Here is a 22,333-nt window from a genome sequence, read left to right on the forward strand (position 1 = left end):
TGTTATAAGAATGAGGGTTGGCATCGCAAAGATCGGATTTGGGTCGGATTTGAACAAATGCTGCCCAAACACCAATTTTCCCCCCTAAACCAGCATGCAGAATTCAAACGAATGCGGAGGCACAATGTGCACCATATCGACACAACATATCGATAATTATGTACTTCAGCCTCTACACTGTTCAGATAATTAGCATATCCTCTTGTAACGACAATACTCGAGCCGAGCCAAATACATCTTCTTGGAAGCAAGAACTACCAAATATGCTTGCTGTGCGCCTTCTGGTAAAATCAGTTCAGCCTCCCTTATTCCGGAGCAGGAATACTGTTAATAAGTCGGTATTTATGCTGCCGCCGCCTCATAATTGTTGCTTTGAATTAGACACATGATTCTCTCTGTGTGTAAGACACAAACCTTAATCACCTACATAAGACAACCCACATACTCGGCACGAGGATATTTTCTCTGCAGCTGTGGCCACTGCACGAAAAACTGATCAGCTACTCGTAATTTGTAGAGAAGCAATCCACTTAGAGACAGTCTTTTCACTCTAGCTATGCTCTCCATGTAAAATATAGATGACCATCTGATTCCCAGAACCTGCCACAGTTTCCATAGCTGTCTTTCAGTGTCTAATGACAAACAGATCAATACATGAATCCTCCACAATTCGGAAAAAGAAACCACCGACAGAGTGGAATTTCAAACCTTGAATAAGAAGGCAATTGCACAGAGTGGAATGCACGTCCCGGGGCCATTACAGAGGATCTGCACTTCCAAGGGGATCGTTATCCATCAAGTACGCAAAGCAAATTTATAACTAACTAAAACAAGAAGAAAATTATAGGAAGACATTACCACTTCTGGTCTGAGTTGAATCATGAGGTATAGTGCATGAGTTGTGGCAACTAAAGTCGTCCAAACAGAGGTTACATATGATTGACCGACTTCTCTGCTCCGGTATATCTGCAAATACTTTGCAGTTTTCCCTACCTTGACCCCAGCCTACACATGCAGGAGATTTCTCAGTAAATACTGTGGTATGTAACAAATGTCAGCTGCAATCAACAAAAGATAGAATGAGCGAATGACATGGCTCCGGCTGAGCCAGCAACAGACGACTGCTCTAATGGGAGCCACATGCTTTTCTTCATTTAGGATCACATGCTTGTTCTGTACGTATGTGTGTGTGCATATCACTGTGTGTGTTCTGTCCAACTAAACTAGTGATAACTGAAATTGACGCCCCAAATTTATGAAAAACATATGAACCCACGGAGGATTAAATCCTGCAAAAAGAAAGTATTCTTCGAGTTTGTGTTAAGCAATAATGAGTCATCACGGGAAGACGATGACACTAAGCCACAAATGCTATAGACTATGCACATACAATAGCACAATATGGAAGATGAAATCTCAAAAGTTTGTTCTAGTTTCTTATTCAAGCGGAACTGGATTTAGCACTATCCAACTAGGAAGTCGACCACAATTATTTCTTTTATTTTGTCCATTAATCAATCTTTGCCTTACTACTTCCCACAAAAGATGATTGGATTCTAGCACAGCCACGCAAATAATCACTTCGGTATAATTTCTTCAGATTGAACCCAAATAGTTAGTCAGTATGGATTGTTTCAATGCAAGGTTGCCTCGCTCTTGAAACTAGGTTTCTATAGGAGCGTGTTATTACAAGAGTGGAAAGTCGTCAACAGGCAACAAAGTTAGCCGTTACCATAAAACAGAAAATCTTTAGCAACAAGGTGTCCAAAAACTTTGGTTGCAATGTACTATTTTATGTCTGTTGTGTGGCCACAGTTGAGTGATTTGATATATTAAGTCTTATTCCTTTTTCGTACAAACACGCATCTGCAGTCAACCGACTAGCATGCCACTTGCTTCACAAAAGACCCTCTTCCAGTGCTTTTTGCACAAATATGTGAAACATGGAATCTGATAGGTAGGGCTCTAACACCATCACCATCTCCTAGCAAAGATTTATCATTAACGGTATCAAACTATGTGCTGGTAATCTCATGTTTCTAATGCACATCACAAAATTTAATCAGCAAACAAGTATGGCAACCAGGACCCTGAAATAAAAAAACTACTTCCCTAGAAATAGCTAAAAGATTCAATTCACCTTATTGCCCACTGATTTTTTCCCCAACTCGAGCTTCCCCAATGATTTAGTGACTCTTGTATATGGTTACCCCTCCATGAAGGAAACTGACTAAATTAGCTCCTTTATCCCAACGGCCTCGTATAGCTATAGTTAAGTCTATTTCAAGTAATTAAAACTACCAAAAGTTGACTCTAAAACAAGTGAAGGGTCTCCGATAGGACTGCTATTTTTCAAATCTGCAGCTGGAATTGGTTTCCACTCTCCTCAACGAGCTCATCCTCCCCCGCCTACAAATGAGCTCAATCTACATTCCTATTCCATAAACAAGAATGTCTCGGCACAATCAAAAACTCAAATTGAATGTGAATCCTTATACGCAAAATGTTTTGAAGCATCTTTTGAACGAACAATGGAGTTTAAAAGTTTGATAAGAACAATAACAGCAATTATAAAGAAGTATCACAAGCAGAAAGCAGGAAATGCAGCTGCCATATCCTTATAGATAGCTATAAGCGCTTTACCGCGTCACTCATAGAGTCCTCCATCAAGCGAGCTTTTTGGAGACTCATATTGTCAGTGGCAGCCGCGATGTAGAATCTAGGTGCAAACCTATCTTTCTCCAACACAGACAAGAGATTCAACATCTCGGCAGTGTGACCCCCTGCAAAAATCGATGCATAGACATAGTATAACCACAATTTTTTCACAGAGAATGAAATCCAGAAAGAAGCTAAAAAGTAAACCATTTACTTAGCTAACCTGAGCCTAAAACAATGAGGGTACTATAGCTTCTCTGAGATTTCCCATGGAGCAGTTTGCCACTCCGATGTACAACATATAGAAACCGGATCGATATCAGAAGAACAAGAGCAGTAAGAGCAGCTACAACATAGCCGAGAGCCATGATCTGCATAGGAAATGGCATGTGCTTCCTTTTGCTAATTCAAGATTGAAACTTTATTTCCAATGAGTGCCCTTATGATTAACCTGCAGGATCATAGCTCAGTTGAATCAACAAAATCAGAACGGAGAACGTCAAATATTTGAGCCCTACACATGAAAACCAGAAATAACAGGAGTAATGTAAAGCAACACAATTACAACTCATTCTGCGAGAGAGAACGAAATCCTCTTAAATCATCAATGAAGACCGAAAATTTGCCGGATGACCGAACTGACACTTTTTAAGTTCTGGAATGATTAAGAGCATCAAACACGGATATTCAGCTCAAAAAGCATCAGAAATTCATCAAGGCGCGTACAACTTGGAGATTTCGAAGTAATCGCGAGTGAGGATGCTGTAGCCGGCTATGTAGCACGGACACTCCTCCGGGGTCAACGCGTGTCCGAATTTCGACACGCAGTCAACGCGTGCCCGGAGGGGGATCTGGTGGAGATCGGAGGAGGAGACGAACTGGAGGAGCACATGGTAGTGGAGGACGTTGGCGAGGGGGGGAGAGGCGGCACGTGATGTCGGAGGAGGCGAGGTAGGTTGCGAGGTCGGCGACGGCCAGATCCCGCCGCGAGAAAAGAAGTGAATTTGCCGAGACAAAATCGGCGAGAAATTCCAGGGAGAGGAATCGAAATCGAAATGGGCTGGAGGATGGGTTCGATCGTTACCTGAGATTTGGTTTTGTCGGTCGTACTGGCTCATCTTCAATCGACAACGTCGACTGAGATCCAGCTCTGAAGAAGTCTGTGGAGGGAGGGGAAGAGAGAGATGATGGAGATTATAGAGAGAGAAAGCGAGGAAGACGATAGGATTGTGGCTTAAAGTTAAAAAGGGTGCAAACTGCAAGACACGTCCCGTCACGTGAGCTGCAATCCCTTCCGGCTATTGCCACACAAGGTCTGCGCAAGAAACAAAACAATCGCGGAAGATTTTAAACTGCTGAAGAACATCAGATCCCCCATCAGACGCTGCATAGATCTTTAAAGCCCAAAAGCAGACTTTGCACTTGGGTTTTGGTTTAGAATCTAGTGCCCCAGGATACGAAACGATTCTGATAAATTACGACAAAATAGAGATGCCCACTCGAACCAGAGTTCATAAAAGCGTGCAGAAATGGCAACTCAAGAGCTTCAATACGCAAACAGCAGCAATCAAAATCGACCCCAAAGAGAGAAGAACACTACTTTGGATTGTTCCTCGCTGTACCATGAGATAGAAAAATACACGAGGGATATGTCCAAATTCAGAAGAAGCGAGAGGACAGAAAGGCGCGAGCTGAATCGACGAATCGAAGATGAACAAGACTAGTAGTCATGAACCTATCCCGTGAATTGAAATCGCCCATTAGGGAGAGGAACGTACGAGTGAAAGCCAGTTGGAGAACAGGCACCGGGTCCCTACAGATGCCGATCTGCAACGCCGCCGCCGTCGTCCAGTCCAGCGGAGGAGCGGAGGAGGTGCCTATGGCCAGCGTCGAGTCAGCGGTGAGCGAAGCAGAGATAATTTTATAAAGAGCGAGAATAATTCACGGGCTTCTTTCCCTATTTCAAGTTTTTTTTTTTTTTTTTGGTCATACCCTATTTCAAGTTTAATAAACTGCAATAAACAACTCGATTTCCAATGAGAAACGAAAATAAAAGAAACGTGAAAAATGCATGTTTCGAACAAGTCGTAGATTTGTTTTTCCTTAAATTTTTCGTGAGTTCATTAAAACTATATCACCGGTCTTAGTTAGTTAAATTTTGGTTTGTTTAAGGAAACTATATAGCTAGGACAAAGATTTGTATCATTCAAGAAGTTTTGCTTATGGGAATAAATTACACCCTTTATTTCATTCTTAGTTAACTAGAACACTACGCCGTTTTTTTTTATATATTACGAAATTACGTTTAAGAGCAAATTGTATCCGTTGAGAAAATATATGATGTGATTTCTTTCAGTGAATTCATTTTTGGAAATTTAAACTCAATAATAAAATTTTTGAAGATGATAAATCGGTAAGATAATAGTCATTCATCGAATGTGGACGACATGGCAAAACCATATCATGAGGCATGCCACGAGGTAATCCCAAAAGCAAAGTACAGTCACGACGGAACGAACACAGAAATTTTAAGTTCTTTGAACTTTAAAAGTAAACGGATGAAAAATTTCATCTAATCTGTGTTCATGTGTCGAACACGTGTCGGTGTCTGACAAGCGTCGGATACGGCCGAACACTCGGTCAACAACTCGTACATATGTGTCTGAGTTTCGACATGCAGTCAACAGAACGGACAAGTGAGGAACGGGGAATAGCTACTGGGCACGTTACTCCCAAATCAAGAATCCTACCGTTGCTGCATAGTGCATCATTCATCGAATACGACCATCAAACAAGGCTGTCATTCATCAAGTCTTCCTAGAAATCAAAAAGTTTACCATAGAAGTCGAGGCGAGCTGAGGAGGCGGCTTGAGACGAAGCCGGCGGCCGCGAGGCTGCGAGCGGCGACGCGTTGAGGGGAGGCGACAGACGACGCAAGACAGAGCGCGAAGGCTGCGAAGAGAGGATGCGAACAGACTCGAGAGCAGGGGCGGAGGAGAGATCCAAAATTAGGGTTGGGTCTTTCTCATTTTGACTTTTTTGCCCTTAAAAAAATTATAATTTGCCGACCTTACCCCTTAAGAACTTTTGGCTTCGAGGATCTCATTCTTTGTTGGCTTCTGACTTCATTTTTTTTTTTTTAATCAGAGGCTTCTGACTTGGATAGTTGGTAGTAACATCGTTTCCTATGCTCTGAGTTTGATTTCAGTTTGATAGATGAGGATTGTTTTTTTTTTTTCAATCATTCTAGGGCTCTTTTTATCTATTTATTTATTTGTAAAAATAATAATTTATCATGTATATATGAAAAAATTATACATTTAATATACAACGTGTCCAAACGTGTAGAAATTTTTTATTTTTTGAGCAATCACATATCGACATGCCGTGTCGTGTCGATACTACATAGGTGCTGGATAGTTATGGCTTAAGCTGATAAATTTCTGCGGCCGTTGCGAGATTTACCTGCCTCTTCCACCATCTTTAATTTAAAAAAACAAAAAGGTAAAATGGAAAATCTACATCACGTTGATCCCGTACTGGTATTTACTACAAAATTTAAAAGTAATATAATTTGACATATAATACAAACGTGAAAAATCTACAGAAGTAACGATCAAAATTTTGATGATTATGTAAGTGTGAAACAAGGATGATGATTCCTGTGTACTATCATATCTGTGTTTTTCACCTTTCCCCCCTCCCCGTCTTTTTCGCAGTAATTATCATGTTTGGTCATTTGAATTTACTTAGTGCCGTTTCATGTGAACGACCCAAACATTTTAGGGTCTATATGGTAATACTCCCCGAAAAATATTTCTGTTCCAAAAGTGTTTCCGAAACACTTTCTGAACTGAAAAGCGTATGGTTGAAAAATGTTCCAAAAGTGTTTTGGGGAACACTTTTGAAAAAGAAATATTTTTGAAGCCAAAAAAAGAAACAAAAAAAAATTATTTCTGAGTTTTGGAACACTTTTTAGAAACAACTCGAGGGCAAGCTCGTGCAAGCCGTTTTGGCCTCTGGCCGCCGCCACCCCGATTGTAGGTCGCTTTTTGGTGATTGTAGATCCTTCCTTTTGGTGAAAATTTTTTTTTTTATACTAACCAAATGCATTTTTGTTCCCCAAAATCGTAATCGGGAATAGAAACACAAAAAAATATTTCTATTTCAAATATGCTCTCAGGAACTGAAACGTTACCATACGCAGCCTTTATGTCTTTAAAACCCTTTTTTCTCATATGAAAATTGGTGAGGACTAGCTAGTTCATGATATTTTTAAGGTAAGTGTAACATGTATCATGTCGGGTTTTATTTAGTTCAAGTAACGATTCGATTTCTCTCCGTAGGTATATGTTGATTTTTTGTTTGTCGAAGTAGGTCTTTATCTGTATATACTGAGTTTTTCTTTTTCTTTTTTTTTTTTTGGTGGAAGTATGTATTGAGTTTGAATAGTTTAAATTATCCCACGGGCTATTTCTTTCTCCCCTTTATTGACGTCATTGGTTTATTTCTTTAAATATAGAACCCAGTCGTTCTCTCCAACAACTAAAACGGGTGGCCCCTGTCCGCCCGTCACTCACCGAAAGCAACGGCGTCGTCACGGTAGCCCTGCCCTATTCAACAAATAATTAGCTTCGTCCGTATACCGATTAGCAAATTTAACCCTAATTTCCCAAATTAGGCTAATCTTTCTAAGGCAGTGGTGTGGAAAAGAACCGGGAGTCACCCAAACCGAAGCGAACTGGCCAGTAACCTTGAGGAAGGGTCCGGTTCCCAGTTCCTATAAATGGGAACCGGTGAGTACTAGCCCGGTCCCGAGTTTCAGGGTGGAACCGCTCACACGGATTGCCCGAACCAAACTGGATATATACTTATCCTTTTTGTTGTTGAATGTGCTGATATCACAAGGTTATTGCATGCTAATGAGTCATTAGTGTCGGCTTATGTTTCGGTCTTGTTTTCCATTTTGAAGGAGCTTGCCTCTGTTGTGCAGATTATATGGAAGGAAAGAAAACTGGAATCACTGGAGTCTTGAGTTTGCCTCTTTATTCGGGAATATTTTGCTCTCTTGTGCAGATTGTATGGCAGTAAAGAAATTGATGATTGCAATATGAGCGTGTCGATTATGCAGGTGTAAATAAATTTCACGAGGATAATTACTTGGGATTTCTTGTATTTAGTTTAATTTGTGAGGGAAGCCAAAGTGTTTACAAGATAAGAGTTCTATCTATACTCTCTTAAGTTTTCAATCACGTACCTGTCACATGGGCATTCTAATTGATCAAGCAACATATTCGAGGAAATAAGCAAATTGCGACTATCCGAGGGTATTCTTTACTATTGATGCTCGGTAGGATCGCTCCATGGATCTACCCGAGAACCCCGGTTTGGTGCTCGAATGGATCCATGAAATCAGCGGGCGATTCCCGTACTCATTTTGCAAAACGGACCTTTGGTAGCGAGCGGTTCTCGATTCCGGGCAGCGAGCAAATGGGCAATTTTCATATCAAGGACGGTAGACCAGTAATAAAATTTGGCAGGACACAAAAGGGTCACATTATTCTCGGCTCTCCATTAGGTAATTTGCATGAATTTACACGAGATGAGGACACATTAAAAAAAAAAAATCGTCACAAAATCCCTCTCGTCTGCATAAGACCCTCGCTCACTTTCCGGGGACAAAGTTGGTGGCGTAGGCCCAAGCGTTGTTGTTCACCGGGTCGGCGAGGTGGTCGGCGAGGTTCTCCAACGGCCCCTTTCCGGTCACGATGGCCTGCACGTAGAACCCGAACATGGAGAACATGGCCAGCCTCCCGTTCTTGATCTCCTTCACCTTGAGCTCCGCGAAGGCCTCGGGGTCGTCCGCGAGGCCCAGCGGGTCGAAGCTCCCCCCGGGGTAGAGCGGGTCGGTGACCTCGCCGAGGGGCCCGCCGGCGACGCGGTAGCCCTCGATGGCCCCCATCAGGATGACCTGGCAGGCCCAGATGGCGAGGATGCTCTGGGCGTGGATCAGGCTGGGGTTGCCCAGGTAGTTGAGGCCGCCCTCGCTGAAGATCTGCGCCCCGGCCTTGAACCAGATGGCCTCGCCGAACTGGACGCCGTTGCGGGCCAGGAGCTCCGGGAAGACGCACCCGAGGGCCCCGAGCATGGCCCACCTGGCGTGGATCACCTCGAGCTCGCGGTTCTTGGCGAAGGTCTCAGGGTCGGCCGAGAGCCCGGCGGTGTCCCAGCCGTAGTCGCCGGGGAACTCGCCGGTGAGGTAGGAGGGGGGGTCGCCGGAGAAAGGGCCGAGGTACTTGACGCGGTCAGGGCCGTACCACGGGCTCCCGGACGGGCCGGGCCTGAAGGTCTTCCTCATGGAGACCCTCCCGTTGCCGAAGAGCTCGGGGGCCGACGGGGAGAGCTTCACGGCCCGGCCGGCGAGGGAAGGGGAGGAGAGAGCCATGGTGGAGGCTGCCATTGTCGCTTCGAATGCAAGGACTTTGGTGAAGTAAGGAAGGCGAGAATGATATGAATTTGGTTAAGTTTGGTGGAATATAAATACAGGGGCTGGAGTGATACGAGCCTTATCTTGTGATATCTCTATCTCGCATTTGATTGGGTGTCGAAGATTCCATCCTTGGCTTTGCTATGTATCCCACGTGGCTCGCCCTACTCCACCAGTTCGTGCAGTTGATGTCGGCTTTGATAGATTTTTTCAAGTCTCTTCGATGACTCCACGTGATGTTAGGAAAATTAAAAAAAATTATAAATCTATTATAATTCTATCAATCCAATTTTTAAATTTTTTTTCATCAATTTTATCTTAAATCTTCTGCATTTACGTCATTTTAGTTCATTTGATCAATTTTGATCGAAAAGCACTAACATGGAATCGGTCATCCTAAGTGGCGCGGCTAACAAAAATGTGGAATTTTTTTTTTTTTAGTTTTCTGTGTTGTTTTTTTTTTGTTAAAATTAAAATATTTTAAATATTGATCATGTCAAGACTGGCCGCACCATATAGAATGGATGATGTCTATATCAATAATTTCCGATGAAAATTAACAGGATGGACTCAATTGGCATATAAGATTTAAGACTTAATTGATCAAAAAAATATACGATTAAATTGTCAAAAAAATATATTGTGATGTTGTGATTGATTGGTCTGAAGTTGTGCTAAGACCCTTTATAGAGGCCTTGTAGCTCATCATTATCCATCCGTCATATACTTGTTTGGAGCCTTTCCTTCACTCTCGACGTGGCTGCTGCATAGTGGATGTGTTCTTGGAAAGATTAATCTCCTTAAAATTTATCAGTTCACGGGTAGCAACTCCAGCATGACAACATGTCGGAAATCATCGCGCACAAATCCAGCATGTCAATTCATGCTAATTTCAAGTTAAGTTGTGTTGTGTCATATGACACGAAAACGTTTATGCTTTGTTTTCATTTCATGTCGGAAATCATCGCGCACAAATCCGCTCGTGGAAAAGTCGATGCATCTCTTGGCTATGCATTTTTGTAGTTCATTTTAAAGCAGCCAATTGCAACAGAGAAAGACAATCTCATCCAGCTGATTTGTACACATTTTGCATTCTCTTCTAAAAACAGACTGAGATTGAAAAAATGGTGCTAGAAATTGTAAGATTTCCCTAACCGATTAAGCTTAGTCATCGAAAGAGTCTTCACTTTTTAATGAGATTAATGCCACGTAAGAGACATAAACTAATGAAAAGACACATTAGTAATTCTCGTTAGGTTAATCAAAAAGAATCCGATGTACTAATTTGATAACTTAATTGTACTTTTTAGGAATTTAAGATCTAATCTTACTTTCACAATGAAATTTAAGTCTTTCGATGCACTTATTTCACTAATAACGGATGCAAAGCTTATCTTCCTATTTCAGGATCGGACCAAGTCCTCGGACAGGACAATGAGATAGGGCTATCCAACAACACGTGGTGTCCTCCAATGTCAGCATAGGTGGGAGATTCTTGGTGAGATGATAGTGGCTGTGAGGTTGCCAAGTGGACCCAGAAAATGCGAATCCAAGGTTAAAGACCTTTGAGATATAACAATCCTCTTTTCAAATGTTATCATATTAAACTAACAATATCTTTTATTTTTATAAGATCATAGGTTTATTTTTTTTCCAAATATATTAGTTATTACTTATGTTATAAGTATTCTGTCGATGGTCGAATGTGTGAATTAATAATTTTATCATATAACTAACGTACTACAATTTGAAAATTTGAATCTTTTCAGATTAGTGAGCAACCTTTCTAAAAGAAATGTAAGTGCTGGAACGTTTTTTGTTCATATATGTGTACATAATCTTCTAGTTATGTCAAAAAAATTCATTATCTTAACAAAAGTTTTCATTTTTATCAGCAGTAGTATGTTCTATTTATATCTTAGTTTCCTCGCATGCGCTCCATGCATCTTATTGGGCATAAAGGTGGATGGTTTCTTTTAGGGAAAATAACACAAATAGTTTTTGAACTTTGACTCCATATATAATATGGTCCCTAAACTTTTAATTTGTTCAATGTAGTTCTTGAACCTTAACCCAATGTGTAATTTGGTCCCTAAACTTTTGACTTATTCAATATAGCCCTTGAATTTTTAGTAAATGTTCAATTTAGTCCCTGGACTTATGAAAATATTCATTATTGTCCCTAATCTTAAATTAATGGAAGAACTACATTAAATATTTTCATATAGTTCGGGGACTATAATGAACATGTAGCAAAAGTCTAAGGATCACATTGAACAAACTAAAAGTTCAAGGATCATATTGAACATTAGGCTAAAGTTCAAGGATCATATTGAACAAATTTAAAATTCAAGGACTATAATGCACATTAGGTCAAAGTTTAGGGACTATTTGTGTCATTATCCCTTTCTTTTACACTAAAATAGGGATGGAAATACAAATTTCAAAGGTCAATTATGCGAAGCATACCTATTGGAAATTTGTTAGGTAAATATTCATGAATATTGGAATTTTTGGTAATTTTTTTTTTCAATATTCAATGTTGAGAATAACATATTTTTGTTAGGGAAATGTTTTCATACTGTTAGGGATGGTACAATTTTAACCGTAAATTCACACATCATCACCGTATGTTTTGCATAACGCATTCATCGATTGAGAGATCGCGTGATCAGAAATAATTAACCGACTACCGGGTTAGCGGCTTCTTTTTTTTGTTATTTAAAGTGGATACCAAACTTGAACGTTGGCTTCATCCATGTGTAGATACAAATATTTCACACTAAGGCGATTTTGTAAAATCATTTAAATTATTAATGTTTTTTACACAAGAAACGCTTGGGCCTTTATATTAGTATGGACTAAAGTTTACTCCTTTTTTCATATTATCATTGGACAAAAAACTCGCATTAAAAAGGTAGAACGCACATGAAATTGTAACTAAGGCTTCGTTTATTTCCAGGAGAATAAATATTTTGACAAATATTTCCTAAAAATACTAACTTGTATCGCTTGAAATATATTCGATAAAAAATATACCCTTCTTAACAGCAATTTATATCTAAATATTTTTATGGGCAATAAAAATATTTTTATTTCGATGGACATGTCAAGTGATTTTTATTCAAAAAAAAAAAAAAAAAGAAATCGACCCAACCCAGCCCAAAGAGGGTTCGGGCCGAGTCGAGCTTTGGCACTATTCAGTTTCGAGCAAGGTTGGGGCCGGCCTCTTGATGGTAAGTTGACCCTTGGTGCACGGTTGCCTGTGGCCCTTGCTTGCTATCAACAAAGGTTGCGGACCTCGCACGGCTATCTCACCGGCGGTGGAGGGTGCCACCTCTATCTCCCGCTCCCTAGCGTCTCCCCTTCCTCATGTGTCTTTTTTTTTTTTTTTTTCAGTTTGTAAAGACATTTGAATATTTTTGTTTTGAGTTTCTTGATGTGGTCGTGCACACGTAGATAGGGGTGTCAATTTTTGCAAAGGGGCTGAACATTCGTGCAGTCACATCTACAGAGAACGTATATAAAGGATACACGTTAACATGTATAAGGGATACACGTTTCACAACTCAAACCTTTTGTTGCATTTGTAAAGTCGAAAATATAGGGAGGGAAGAAAGCTGAGGCTATCAAAAGAAAAAAAAAGGAGAAAAAAAAGAAAATTAAAAATATATATTATTAAGAATTGTTCATGCCGGTTACAAGACATTGTGCAAGGCACAGGTCTACCCAGCAAGAAGCGAAGCTTTCCCTCCGTGACTCTAGGTACGGGAGGCTACTATACCTACCTACCTAATAGTCGCCACTAGAAGATGATCTGGGGTCTATCTTCCCTAACCAAAGGCCTTTAAGTTCCCTCCATTTATTTTTTTCTCTGGAGAAACGGATTACGGAGATAACTTACGAGAAAATCCCTCCACAATATCGGGGAATTCCTTTCCCTATCTCCCCTCGGGACCTACTCAGGTCCAAATGGTCACATCTACAAAGAACATATATAAGGGATATACGTTTCACCACTCAAACCTTTGGTTGCATTTATAAAGTCGAAAATATACAAGGGAAAAAAACCTAAAACTATCTACAAGTCAAAGGTAGTATCATGTCGGCTCCGAAAGCAAAAAAAAAAGGAAGAAAAATAAAATAAAAATAAAAATATATTACTAAAAATTATCTACGTTAGTGTCGGTCACACCACATAGGACGTTCAGCGTCTATATGGATTGAATTAGCACAAATATAAAATATTTAGCATTCAATCGAAAAAAAAAAAGTTATAAGACGAAATTGACAAAATTGCAATAGACATAAGACTTTTGTGGTGATTTTCCCTAACATGGGAGCCTTAAAACACAGGCAACACATATCACACATGCAGTGGACCTCACAAGTTCATGCGTGGGTCTATGCGGTTATGATATCACTAAAGCTCAACTTGTTTTATGGAAAATAAATCGTTTAGAAAATATTTTATTCAAAAAATAATCTCTTATATTACTTGAAGTAATTAATCAAGTGAGAAAAAAAATCATCGTTGACAGCAATTTCTTTCTAAAAATTTTCGTGGATGATGAAAATATTTTTGTTCATTCAAGTTTTGTAAGCGATACAAGTCATTGTTTTTTTAAGAAAATGTTTTCCAAATAGTTTATTTTTTGCGAAATAAATTATCCTACATTGAGTTTTAAGAAACTGCAACATGGCCCGTTACGAGACGAAAGGCCCATTTTCAGCCCAAAAAAAGAAAAAAGTTTTCGACATTGCGTTCGTCCAATTGGGCCTTCTCATGCAAAAGCCTTTAAAGCTGCGCGAGACGAGACCTCTGTACATTTTCTTAAAAATGTCGAGATCGCATCCCCAGCTTGCTCAAGACAAGGGAATCGTGCTTTCCGAACGTGCATTGGGGCCTTCATACATTTCATGGAGATCTACCAAAAGGCCCTTGGATAAAATACAAGCACGGTTTTGCAATTTCTTCGGTTTCTTTTGAGAAGATGCAATTGCATTTCTAAAAGACACGGCACATCCGTATGAAATTTTGGCTTTATCATTTTCGAAATGCTAGTATAATTTTTCTCCATTTTTGCCCTCGCTAAGTGTTCAAAATTTTGGAACTCACCATTTTCCAGCATTGGATGTCGCCGACGAAGCCGGATCTCACCGTTGACGACCCCAACCAAGGGTCGTACGACCTCGACGAGGGCCGATTGAGGCCGCATGATCCTAGGCAGCCTTGTTGAGGGTCCTTGAGGCCGGCGATGCCAAATATGGCTCACCGAAAGCTTAAGCCCTTCGCTAGCATCCGACTTGGAGTTTGAGATTTTATTTTTCTAAAAAAATAGCAAAAGTCATTTACAAGTGCGATTTTTCTAAACATCATTTAGATCAAAGTTGCTTCTTAATGCACTTTTAAATTGCACTTTACTAAACACTATTTGCATTTCAAAAAAACCCTTTAAACTAAAGTTCTTTGCCTTTTCCTCAAGACCTTCCCAAAAACTCAATGGGAGGCGGCGTAAATTCTTGTCTAATTAGACAAAGTGGACACTAAACCCACAATTTGAATGCCCAATGTCCAACCAAACATAACGAATTCCATGCCCTTTGAAAAAATTATGCATACACTTAGAGCATGTGAGCCCACTCCGTCTTAGCCATTGAATAATGTGAGTCCCATGTAAGACCGACATGATATAATGAGTGAGATAGAAAGACTCACATGCATCAAATGCATGCAATACTTACTCCTAACCTTCAAAAGAATTTTTATTTAATCTTCAATCCGTAGACAACATTGTGGATCACTTAATAATATGCTTGTGAAGTGTTTAATGGTTAGAATGATTACATAAAAATATGATCTAGCCCTATGTTTAAGACAAAAAGAAAGTTGCGGACTATGTATAACGTAACACTCTAACTACACTCCTTCAAAGGGAAAATTAGTAAAAAAATTTTATGGCTATTCTAATTGTACCAATTCAATTCTAAATCTTTTTTTTTTGTCAATATAAATCTTTTACATTTGTTTCAATTTATTCTATTTGGCAAATCAAAGTTGATGCGCCTTGCTGGCGTTGACGTGGAAAATTTTAAATAATACTTTCATATTCTTCAATTTTTTATTATTACATATTCTTAATAACATTTTTGTTGTCTTTTTTTCTTTTCTTTTCTTTTTTGTTAGGGCTAGCAGGAGGGCGCCAGCCACTGGGTGACGGACTCGGCGGTGCCCTCTTCTTGGCCCTCACAAAAGAAAAAGAAAAGAAAAAAAGGAAAAAAATATAAAATATAATTAAAAAAATTGAAAATATTGTTAAAAATTATCCATTTTAGCACCAGTCAACCAAATGGACTAAATTCACATCAATGCAAAATTTTTATAATTCAAGTAAAAAAAAAAAGGTTTAGGATTGAATTGACCCAATTGCAATAGATTTATGATTTTTTAGTAATTTTCCTCTCATTCAAGGTATTGGCCGTTTCGGTCCATATTATTTCGTGATTTATGTTTTTATCTTTTTGTGTACATGTGAGCACTTTTCTGAAAGGACAATTCATTTTAATAATGATCTTAACTGAGCACGTTTGTTATTACAGTTCCAATGCTTAATGCCATTGCATAAAAAATTTCCTCTTTCGAGTTAATTTTAATTTTATATAAATGAATGGGAGGAATACTTTCTCCCATTCAGTATGCAATTCGAGCCAAGATGAGTCTAAAAGGCAATATTAGGCAAGCTTAGCTCCTCTACACTAGAGCTGAACCCAATCCGTCTTGAATGGATAACATTCTAACCCGACTTTATTACCCTTGCTGTGTCCTCAATCGGATTTCGATAACCCACCAGATTGGGGATGGAAGCCGGACGGGTATGGCCGGGTACCCGATTCGCCCAAACCCCGGGCTTCGACGAAAAGGCCCATGGAACGTCAACGACATGCGAGCCCGTTGTGTTTGGGAACACGTCGGAATCAAAAACGTTAAGCCGTTGCCGATGATGGGCCACGAAATGTCGGCGGCGCTGGGTGGTCGGCGAACGGCACTATGAAAGCAGGAGGAACAAAGTCTAAGTTCAACCGCTTAGTGGATAAGGGAGATAGTTATTGAGGTGCATCTAAGAATTTAGGGATGGACCAACATTTATAAAGTAATCGCTACCGACGGATATTATTTGCGCACAATTATTAATAATCGAAAGAAAGATTTTGTAAAGGATCCGCAATAAATAACACTTGTCAATTTTTCCTGCAATTTACCTTGTCGGTTCTTTATTCTTGTATATTGTTCTTCATTACCTCAATTTATTTAGTTCGTCATGCTATTTCCTGTCCGAATCACCACGGAACCCGATTCATTCTAAAAACCCAAGAACAAGTCTTTGGTCAAATATTTTTCATCTCGGATCATTTTCAGACAATATGCAAGTTTGTCCCGACCCTACTAAGGTTTAGGACTTTTTGAGATTTACTCGATGGATATACTCGGGACCCGTACTTAATAAATCGTTTATTAAATTATTATGTAATTTCCATTAATCATGATAAGAGATCGATTTCTGCAATGCATCGAGTTCAATTTTGGTGTAATTTATTGTTGTTTAGTGCGAGAAATTTGCTTATTAAATTAATAGGGCGGGTCGGGCGTACTCGACGCTGGATGTGGCCCGATCACTTTAATGAGACGGGTTTGGAATTGCACATCAAAATCGGTAGCAAAGTTTGGGGCGGCGGGTCGGGTCGTACTCTAGACGGGTCGAACTCCGTTGCTTGTAAAAAATGAAAGAGGAAAATTCACACTCGCGACTACGCCACTTCCCAGTGAGCGAGAGGAATCCAACGACCACCGGTCACCGGCGATGAACAAGCCGAGAGCTCTCGGTCCGCCGCACCACCACCACAGCCACACTCCCTGCACTCGCACGCACCAGATCGGCGCCCTCCTCGTCGTCGTCACCACCTTCTTCCTCACCAGGCTCTTCGACCACTCCTTCGCTCCCTGCTCCACCACCGCGGTGATCGATCGGGACAGCAAGTACGACTCCGCCGTCGCGCCGTTCGATGGCGTCGGATCCCTCGCGTGGCCTACCAGAGGGTACGGGACTCACCTGTCGCTCAAAATCTACGTCTACGAAGAGGACGAGGTCGACGGGTTGAAGGCGTTGTTGTACGGGAGAGACGGCCGGATCTCTCCGGAGAGCTGTGTTAAGGGTCAATGGGGCTCTCAGGTACTTAATTTCGGTTTTCAGTGTCATTTTAGTGCTTATCTGGCGATTTCGAGTCTCTTCTTCGAGGTGACATGCAGTTACAATTGTGAACTGATGATACGCAGGTTGGTCATGTGGGATTGTTAGACAGAAGAAGCCTAGTTCTGTAGCTGCAATCATGCTTTTGTCTCTTCGATGTTCTTAATTTTGGTTTCAGTATGATATTAGTGTGTCTGTGTGGTTCTTGCAACTCTAGAAGATTTCAAACTATTTTAGCATTTGGAGGAGCATTGGGGACTTTTTAGTACATAGATTGCTTCGAGATTATTGTTTGGACCCTTATCCGAAAGAGGAAATGTGATGCAATAATGTAATGTTTCTGGACCATGTTTTTGAGAGCATTGATCATGAAGGAACTTAGAAGTCTTATGGGAGAAATTATGAGAAGAATACAATATTTGGAGCTATTGTGTTTGGTCTCCTCTGTAGCTTGCGAATGTTTAGTTATAAGTTGTGGAGCTTTGTGGTTTCTTTATTATGCATGCCATTGATGCTAATTATTAGAGTTTCCACTGATAATGCAGGTGAAAATACACAGGCTCTTTCTAGAATCAAGATTTCGTACTAGAAGGAAAGACGAAGCAGATCTTTTCTTTGTGCCAGCTTATGTTAAGTGCGTTCGGATGATGGGAGGCCTTAATGACAAAGAGATCAACCAGACCTATGTGAAGGTATAAAACTTTTATCGGTGTTTGGAGAGTTCTCTGCTGTTTAGGAAAGCACTTTGGAGAACAAAAACAAAAACCAATCAGTTGTTTCTAGTGCAAAATGACTAGACTATGATAGATTTTGAGGACGCTAATTTTGCTACTTCTCCTTCTAGTTTGAAGTGATAATTGGTTCTGCATCAGATGTTTCGAATTTTCATATATTCAGATGATAACAATTAAAAGCAGCAGTTTATGATTCTGGAAACAAAGGTTGTTTTCAGAAACAACTTTTGGAATAGATTTGCAAGGAACTAACTTTCAAAGCATCTTTGACTTTGTTTTGCTTTTCTGAAGTAAGGAAACTCAATTTGGAAAAGAATTCAAACAAAGGGTCCTTTGTTGTTTTTTCAGTGGCTTTAAGTTGGCGTGGTTCAGTGGATGCATATTGCTCTTTTTGTTTAGTTGATCTTTGCCTTGTTCAGTGCAGGTTCTGAGTCAGATGCCTTATTTCAGGTTATCAGGAGGTCGCAACCACATATTTGTCTTTCCAAGGTACCCTTAATTCGTTGCATTGTGGGAGGCAACTAATTGAGTTTGTGGGTCAAAGTTGTGTGATGGTTATGACTCCATTCATCTTGCTTTCCTGATCCTTTTCATTTAAGCATAAAGTTTCTGTGTTCTCAATGTTCCATTTGGCAGTGGATCATGAAATTGCTTTGAAACTATGAATAATCTAGAGCGACTTCACCATTGATCCAGCCTTCAGTGAAATTTGATGATAGTATTCAGTTGTTCAGCTTTGCTAGCTTCCTCATGTTGGTGATCAATTGTCGTTCTTTTGTGAATCTGCAGCGGTGCTGGAGCTCACTTATTTCAATCTTGGGTAACTTACATTAATAGGTCTATAATTCTCACCCCTGAGGTACATTACCTACTCTCCAGGATATGTTGCTCTTTAATGATTTTCAGTTAGGACTTGTGACGTGATTGAGAGGCTACATGGTTGGCTTCTTGTACTTTCTTTATGTTTTAGACTTTACTAGCTGTGCGATGAAGTATAGCTTTCTCCTTCAAAATTATAGTGTCGGGGTTAGAGGCATATATTTGTTTTCGTGTGTCTGGTGGACTTAGCTTATGTCAAATGACGTCCTTTATTGTTGTAAAGCATTCTCTTTGTTCTCCCTACTCTTGACCAATGGTGTAATTTGGTTCTATTAGCGGATTTCTCCTTCTTCCTGTTTTATGAATGCCCCAGAATAAAAATTATCATTTAGTGATCTCGGAATCATATGACTGCAAAAGATATGTGAACCAATGTGGTAACATTTATCATTGACTTTCTTCTGGTTGTGTTTTGTGGTGGGCGTTTTCTTGTGAACATACTGGACATGTGGTTTGGTCTCTTTTTTGTTCTTAAGGCAACTGAAAGGGACATGAGAATACTTTTTTGTTAAACTTGAGCTCCACCTTTCGATTTTCTTCTTTGGTGATTGCTTGGTACTACCTTCAATGCTCTCCCTTGTAGTTTGTTGGATGAATTTTAGAATGATAATGCTGCATGTGCCATGAAATCTTACTCTTTTTAGTAACTGATATGTCAATTTTTATTGGGTTAGAAAACCAATGATTCAAAGCACGGGCCTCACTTATTTCAATACCTAATCTAAATTTCCACATCACACTTTAGTGATATTTCTTAGGACATCTAGTATTTTCCCTTTTGAAATAAGTGAACAGCCTTTTCCTGTATTCAATGTACAAGGACACGAAGTTGGGAGGACATGGAGTTGATAATACTAAACAGGATTTTTCGAATTTGCTCCATTTTATACTTATTCATCAATGTTTTGGGAAATTATCAGATGTTGGTTTTTTCTACATGCCAGAAGGTGAACATCTTAATGCTTCTGTTTTTGTAATTGTCCTTGTTCTACTAGATTGAGTAGTTGACGGAAAGAAAGAATTCTTGTTTGCTTTTCAAATGTGAGAATGCTTGAGGAGATTTATCTTCGGTAATTATTATGAGAGATTGTGTATTTAGAGTACTGGAATTTGTGGTTGAGTGATTTGAGTATCATACTCATACATAGGTGATTTTCTTGAAAGGCATTGCACTTTGACGATCCTAATGATCGTCAAGTAATGTTACTTCAGATGGACCAACCAAATATTTGCCAGACCCAAGTTTTGACAATGGAATTTATTGATGTAAGTTTTGACAACGGAATTTATTGATATATCGGTTAGTGCAGGGTGATCGGACTGATAAGCGGGACTCAAGTGCTTTTAATACTTGGAAAGATATCATCATTCCTGGCAATGTTGATGACAAGATGACCAGTGATGCTGTGGTTCAGCCATTGCCTTTATGGAAGAGGAAATACTTGGCAAACTATTTAGGTCGTGCTCAGAATAAGGTTGGCCGTCTTCGGCTGATAGAACTTGCAAAGCAGTTTCCAGAGAAGGTAACTCTTCTGCAATAATCCCAGCTGATGATTTATAGAATCTGGATTAGGAAATCAATGTGATGGATACCAGAGTGATTTATTGTTTGGATTCTCATGTCTTCGGTTTTCATCACTTCCCTGTAAACTCCAGAGTATGTTCACCTGATAGTTTGAACTATGGCTGCTGGACTAAGATTATCGGTTGGGTAAAACATCGTCATGATTAGGGAACTTGAAGCAGGACTCCCCCTTAGAAGACTGCTAAGGAGTTGATAATTTCAGTGGATAATTATGTTGTTTTCCGTCTTAACATTCTAGGGGTATACTATTGAGGAACAACTATAAAACATCTTTTATGAATTGGCTTGCAGTTTTTAGCTATATTACCAAGTTCCATGCGCATATGAAGTTGTACCACACAGAATAATAAACTCCATATGCATTAAAGAAACAACAAAAAGAGCTCCATTCAAAATAGTCTGATAACCAAGAAATGCATGTATATGTTGTACTATGACTATTAATATCATAAACAGCTTGAATGTCCAGAGTTGAAGTTCAAGGGCCCAGACAAATTGGGCAGGCAAGAGTATTTTGAACACCTACGGAATGCTAAGTTCTGCCTCGCTCCACGTGGGGAGTCATCCTGGACACTTCGCTTTTATGAGGCTTTTTTTGTGGTAAGTTCTCTCTCTCTCTGCACATGTCCAGTGCAAAACCCTCGCACACTCATGTTGCGTAGATACTGGTATGCAATATGTAATGTAGAGAATCTCCATGATTTGGTTAATAGGAGTGTGTCCCAGTGCTCCTGTCAGATCAAGTAGAACTGCCTTTTCAAAATGTTATCGACTACAAGAAGATATCGATCAAGTGGCCATCTTCTCGAACAGGGCCGGAGTTGTTGGAGTACTTGGAGTCGATACCAGGTTGGCATCTCACACCTTTTTTCAGGTCTCCCCCCTCATAATCAGCCATCAGTTAATATCGATTCTATTTTGTGTCAGATGAAGCCATAGAAGAGATGGTTGCCAATGGGAGGCAGGTAAGGTGCTTGTGGGTCTATGCTCCTGAGTTGAACCCGTGCTCAGCAACTAATGCAATTTTGTGGGAACTTCAAAGAAAAGTGAGATATTTCCACCAGTCTACCGAGACATTTTGGCTGCACAATAGATCATTTGTTAACAGAGACTTGATTGAGTTCTCCAAGTGGAGACCTCCCATGCCTTTACCCTGAATATTATCCTCCAAAGTTTTTATCATTTCTCACGAACCATCGATATTGTTAGCCTACGTGAATAGTAGTGATGTTTATTCATGAACCACAAATTCTTTGTGCCCCAAAATCAAATAGCCATTGCTCTATTTTCGCCTTCTCGCCATTCTGGTTACTTTCCTCAATGTTCGTGCGCCCTTGCTAATGACCTATTTGATGAAGTTAATGTTTGCTGAAATTGTGGTTGGTCCTCCTAATCGTCCTCTTAATCAACCTGCTAGAATGGGTAGATAAGAACTTAGTTTTTTTGACATGGGTATTGTCCCAAAATAAGAATGGCAGCTTTGTAAGCAAACCCTATTCTAGAATAATTAACTATGCAAAGTAAATAATATCCAGAAATACTGAAGAGTAGTGATGCGAAAGTCTGCGCAAGTGACTTATATGAACTTTGCCTACTGCATTCTCCAAATTTTGTTGACAGGATCCCCAAAATCCACTAAAAGCTAACTTTTCGATGGTAAACCCAACCCAAACTCACAGAAAGTTATCCTCTCTAGTACAATCACATCAACTGTTGACTACAAAAGCACATTTTAGTATGAGAG

General features: G+C 39.9%; 3 protein-coding genes across 4 annotated transcripts; 1 reads left to right on the forward strand and 2 right to left on the reverse strand.

Annotated features, from left to right (window-relative positions):
- Positions 1–63: 63 nt before the first annotated feature.
- Positions 64–18,221, reverse strand: LOC115757017 (UDP-N-acetylglucosamine transferase subunit ALG14). 2 transcript variants are annotated; one of them, XM_048276870.1, is made up of 7 exons: positions 18,210–18,221; positions 16,638–16,642; positions 2,882–3,097; positions 2,644–2,783; positions 859–1,005; positions 709–768; positions 64–600 (listed from the first exon to the last, which is right to left on the reverse strand). In XM_048276870.1, exons 3-7 carry the CDS (start codon positions 3,045–3,047, stop codon positions 424–426), a joined length of 690 nt encoding a protein of 229 aa, XP_048132827.1. In that variant the 5' UTR covers positions 3,048–3,097; positions 16,638–16,642; positions 18,210–18,221; the 3' UTR covers positions 64–423. The 2 variants fall into 2 exon arrangements, with proteins under 2 accessions (XP_048132827.1, XP_030552939.1); XM_030697079.2 differs by lacking the exons at positions 16,638–16,642; positions 18,210–18,221 and adding exons at positions 6,124–6,129; positions 10,957–10,968.
- On the reverse strand, positions 8,200–9,177 carry LOC125314501 (chlorophyll a-b binding protein of LHCII type 1-like). The gene has a single exon (XM_048276868.1). It carries the CDS (start codon positions 9,116–9,118, stop codon positions 8,324–8,326), a length of 795 nt encoding a protein of 264 aa, XP_048132825.1. The 5' UTR covers positions 9,119–9,177; the 3' UTR covers positions 8,200–8,323.
- On the forward strand, positions 16,927–21,879 carry LOC115757013 (probable beta-1,4-xylosyltransferase IRX10). Its single transcript, XM_030697075.2, has 8 exons — positions 16,927–17,373; positions 17,937–18,083; positions 18,550–18,614; positions 18,915–18,984; positions 20,315–20,527; positions 21,046–21,189; positions 21,303–21,438; positions 21,517–21,879. The coding sequence occupies exons 1-8, from the start codon at positions 17,005–17,007 to the stop codon at positions 21,744–21,746; spliced, it is 1,374 nt and encodes a 457-aa protein (XP_030552935.1). The 5' UTR covers positions 16,927–17,004; the 3' UTR covers positions 21,747–21,879.
- The last annotated feature ends 454 nt before the right edge of the window (positions 21,880–22,333 follow it).

Source organism: Rhodamnia argentea, chromosome 3 (genome assembly GCF_020921035.1).
Source record: "Rhodamnia argentea isolate NSW1041297 chromosome 3, ASM2092103v1, whole genome shotgun sequence".
NCBI lineage: Eukaryota > Viridiplantae > Streptophyta > Magnoliopsida > Myrtales > Myrtaceae > Rhodamnia > Rhodamnia argentea.